At 41.4% G+C, this 4450-nt stretch overlaps 1 protein-coding gene and 1 long non-coding RNA gene across 3 annotated transcripts in view; one reads left to right on the plus strand and one right to left on the minus strand.

Annotated features, from left to right (window-relative positions):
• LOC118479206 overlaps nucleotides 1-4450 on the plus strand; it is a 105360-nt gene that overhangs the window by 56459 nt on the left and 44451 nt on the right. The window lies entirely within an intron of this gene.
• The window catches only part of LOC118479205, a 6596-nt gene continuing 4255 nt past the window's right edge, over nucleotides 2110-4450 (minus strand). For both annotated transcript variants that reach the window (XM_035973996.1, XM_035973995.1), the window contains exon 2: nucleotides 2110-4294. In XM_035973996.1, coding sequence (XP_035829889.1) covers nucleotides 3111-3572 — 462 coding nt within the window. In that variant the 5' untranslated portion in view covers nucleotides 3573-4294 and the 3' untranslated portion in view covers nucleotides 2110-3110. The remainder of the gene's footprint in view (nucleotides 4295-4450) is intronic.

Raw genomic sequence — 4450 nt, forward strand, 5'->3', positions numbered from 1 at the left:
GAGTGAAAATGAATGAGAAAAAGCAAATATCAGTGCGTAAGCATTCTTTACACGCTGAAACAAGCGTACAAAAATACCCACATCAAATTCATTCCAGCAACAAACAAGCACATTCGGTTATGAATCAGAGCACCAACCGTGCTTATTATAATCTATTTGTTTATGGAAAGTGCGTGATTGTGTAAACGCATCACACAATATACATTGTTATATTCTTCCAAATGCGATTAATCAAAAGGAAAATGACAAGAGGAATAAACACAAATAAACAAAAATTAGAGGGAATATAACAGCTCTTGCGAACGTTGACAAGTGATTTTTTGTTTAATCAAACATAATCAAAGCGTTGTCGTAAAGGACTTCGTATAGTTTTACCCCTTTGCCGTGGTTGGAACAGTGATTGATTGATTGTAAATGTTTTATGTGGACGCAATTTAGATGAATCAGGGGGCGGGCTGTTTTGACCTCTTTGTCAAGGGCACCTTGAGCCCCCGGACACGTAAATCGTGTATCTGGCAGATACGTTGTTAGTGCATGTGCAAACAAAGAGAGGATAATGACATGGTATTCACATTATCCTCTAATTCATTCCATACAAAGTAAAATTGACAAGTGATTGCTGACGATTGACAAAGTCATTAGTCATCACGTGTGCCAATAGGTTCAGAACAGATAGTTACATCTGCAAATGAAACCTACGGGAAAAAAACATTGAAAGACTGAACAAGAAGTAAATAACACCAGCACTGAAGTAACTAAAACTCCCATTCTAGTTTTGTTGCGAAAGACCTGGAGGCTGAGGCTGAAATAGCTATTGCTCCTAAACTGCCGCCCCTTAACCTCTCCGCTATTCCTTCACTACCTGACCCAGAACTGTGTGTGCCAAAACCCTCTATAACTCCCAATCCATCCTTCCCCTCCACCCCCCCCCTCCCCCGTTTTCTTCATCATCAAGCACTCATCCCTAACCCTAACCTCATCCCTCCAAACCCCATCCCTCCAAACCCCATCCCCCAAAACCCGATAACCCCATATTCCCAACCCCTACCATCCCCTCCCCAACCAACTTCCCCTATTGCCCACACTAAGCAGTACTGACATCTCAGTTAAAACTCCATCAGCTGTGATACTACCACGGCAGTGCCCTCAGGGAGCACCTTAAAGTTTGCAGTTGCGGGAACTTAAGTGTCATTTGATTTAATATGTTATATAAAAAAAAATAAACAAATGTGTTCATATTTTTATAGGTTTTGTTCATTCATACGTAATGCCCAATCACATGAGTGTAATTCCAATCGACTACTTTTTGTGCTATAACCATTGGCACTTGTTGATAAAAGAAACTGTGCGCAATAATATGAAAACATCTGGTCTGCGATTTACTTGCTAACTTTATATCTGCACATTTAGATTTTTTTAATCACTAAAGGTAGGTTATTAGTTTTTCTTGACTTAATCCACCAAGTTCGAGTGGCTGAGGGGGAATTTAAAAAGAGTTTGAAAATGAGAAGGGAAGGGTAGTCTTTTGTCAACACAAAGGTCGTCTCCGCGAGATCGGCTCACTGTTGCTTATGTTGTGGAGTCGAGAGTGCTGGTGATCAGTTATTGGACTCTCCGTTGGGAGTGGAAGGGGACAACGGCATTGCCAAAACCCTAAATTCGTTTTTCAAAAGTTGCTTACAAAGACTTTGTTTTTCGATAATCTGAGATTTATGAAATACGGGAATGTGCTTGTTACTCCCAGACCGTATCCACTACTCAATTCTCGGGCCTGGGAGTGAAGGGTTTTAGATCATTACACATGTTTCTGCCTCTGGCAAAAACGGCAAAATTTGAAGATAAAGCGATTGTTCTGCCCAAAGCTGAGTGCATTCTACTGGTCAGTAAATGATTACCATTGATGCTTCACTCCACCATTGACACGACTAAGATTATATCATTGCTGTCGCTAGCAATCCACTTTTGCCCAAGAGTTTTCGATTTTTACCCCCCCCCCCCAAAAAAAAATCCAACTCTATCAAAGATTTCAATACATACTATGATCAAGGTTCACAATTTAATTTTCTTGCTTTTTATAATTCCCGATAGGAAGAACACAACAAAAACTAGTGAATTACTTTTTTAAATTTAATTTTTGTTATTGTTGAGGAAGGGGGGGGGGGGGGTCTCCTGTGCAAAAAATACCCAAACGGACTAAAGTGGAAGGCATGCGACACCGAGGATGTGAGTGCTTCGACCTTTCTTATCAGGGACAACGTCGTCTGAGGGAAATACTTTGGGCGCAGAACGTTGGAAGTTAGTCAATGCCGTCTCGTACTCTCGTATTCTGGGTGTACAACGAAGAATACAACCATTAGATCTGCATCACAGACACCGATACATTCAACAAGTAATATGTCACAATGGAGCACTCAGCAATTAAGACGGCAGACACTAAACTTTCTGCTACAGCCAACATGATTGTCTGCTTCTTCTTCTTCTTCTTCTTCTTCTTCTTCCTCTTCTTTTTCTTCTTCTTCATCTTCTTCTTCTTCTTTTTCTTCTTCTTCTTCTTCTTCTTCTTCTTCTTCTTCTTCTTCTTCTTCTTCTTCAGATGTGAATGTCAGTCACCATGACAACCACACAGCCGTCCTCTGAAGGGTCTCCGGTTCCCCACAGAAATGTTCCCTCTGTGGGGTTTCGGCAAGCTGCTCTGTCTTTCTTCAGGGACACCAGGTAGTTCACAACGCCACGAAAGACGTAATATCAGAGAAAATACTCCTTGACCTTAGGCACATCGGAAGAATTCGTTGAAATCTTGTGAACAGACACGATGACGAAATACTGGAACACATAGTGTAAGATGTCCTCATGAAAATCGTCAAAACGCTTTATTAGAGCACGACCCAAAAGAATTGAGGAACTTATGTCTCTGATAATGACGAGTTCAACGTCCGGTCTTTTTAAACTTTAAGCCTAAAGCCAGGTGAATAAACAAAGCCTCGTATTGTTGGGTATAGCCACTGTGAACACATACAGCGTCTATCACTAAATGTCATCTATTTGCCTGAGAATTTTTTTTTTTTTTTCAGCGAAACAGACCCCAAGTAATGTTTCAATTTTGGGTTCAGTTAGCTCCCTCGCCGCATGTTAGGGAAAAGGGTCCTCTCTAACGGATCTGGCTTTTTCACCTCGCTAATGTAGGTAAGCTTCCCGTCAGTCTTCTCAATGCGGAAGAGCAACATTCTCTTCTGCTTCCGGTGAGGGGACGGGTGTCTCCGGAAATTCCCGACAGTTGGTCTCCGGAGATTCTGCGACATGGCTGACGGTTCTCCAAAGTTCATCGCTAGGGAATTCCTTTCAGCTTTTTCCAGTTCCTTGATCTTTTCCTTGTACTCGTGTTGAACCCGGGTGAGCCTCGATGCCTCTATCCGGGATTCCCTCAAGATGTGTTGTATTTGTTTTTCGCACTGGCGATTGAGATCTCGATGGCGCTGAAAGATTTGCCTGTTCGTGGATAGACCCCGTCCCATGGACTCGAACCGTGCCTGGTCGTCTATGTTCACACCTTTGGCCCCGTACCACTTAGCCATGGCGGTTGTGGAGGACAGACGATGGGTCGTTTGTGTTGTCGCTGTTGTAATAGGCACTGGTCGTTGTTTGCTATCACTATTGTTGTTTTTGTTATTTTTGTTGTTTGTTATTGTTGTTGTTGTTGTCGTTGTCGTTGTTGTCGTTGTTTTTGTTGTTGTTGTCGTTCTTGTTGTTGTTTTTGTTGTTGTTTTTGTTGTTGTTATTGTTGTTCGGGTTGTTTTTGTGACTGCCGCTGATTATGATGGTGGGGATTGTGACTGTATTGTAAATCTACCTCTGCAACTACTTTGGCCCGTAGATGTTTCACGTTGAAAATTATGTTATATAGACGGTGTCTTCAAGGGTGAGTTTAAACAAATTATGATTTTGATAGTGTTATTGCCAGCAGAATAAAAATTGCGGTATGCTTTTCCCGAACATTTTGTTCATTATCAGTGTTCTCTGCTTGTTTTGAAAAAAAAACAGATTGTCTTTAATAGGTCCCATTTCACGCAGCTCTTGCTTCAAAAGCACCTGTTTCATTCCCCTCACCGTAGGGTCAATAACGTTGTCGACGGATTCCAAGGCGCAAGTGCGCGATTTGCATAACAAAAAGAAGTTCCCCTTTGTTCATTCATTCTTCCATCAACAGAGGAGATTTATATTCAGTGGCTTAACCGTTCTTATCGGAGATCTACAAAGGTCCCTATGGTAGCCAGGGTCAATCAACAGGGGGCTGGATCTGTTGGGAATCACAAGAGAAAAGAATACACTATATTAAAATCCACGGTTGTTAGAGTCATAGTAATCATAGGATATATTATAGTTTCATCATGACCCTTTTCATAATATTATGTTCCAGGATAGAATGAACGACAGTCTGGAATAATAATAATAA

The sequence above is a fragment of the Aplysia californica genome, unplaced genomic scaffold (assembly GCF_000002075.1).
Source record: "Aplysia californica isolate F4 #8 unplaced genomic scaffold, AplCal3.0 scaffold00040, whole genome shotgun sequence".
Lineage (NCBI taxonomy): Eukaryota > Metazoa > Mollusca > Gastropoda > Aplysiida > Aplysiidae > Aplysia > Aplysia californica.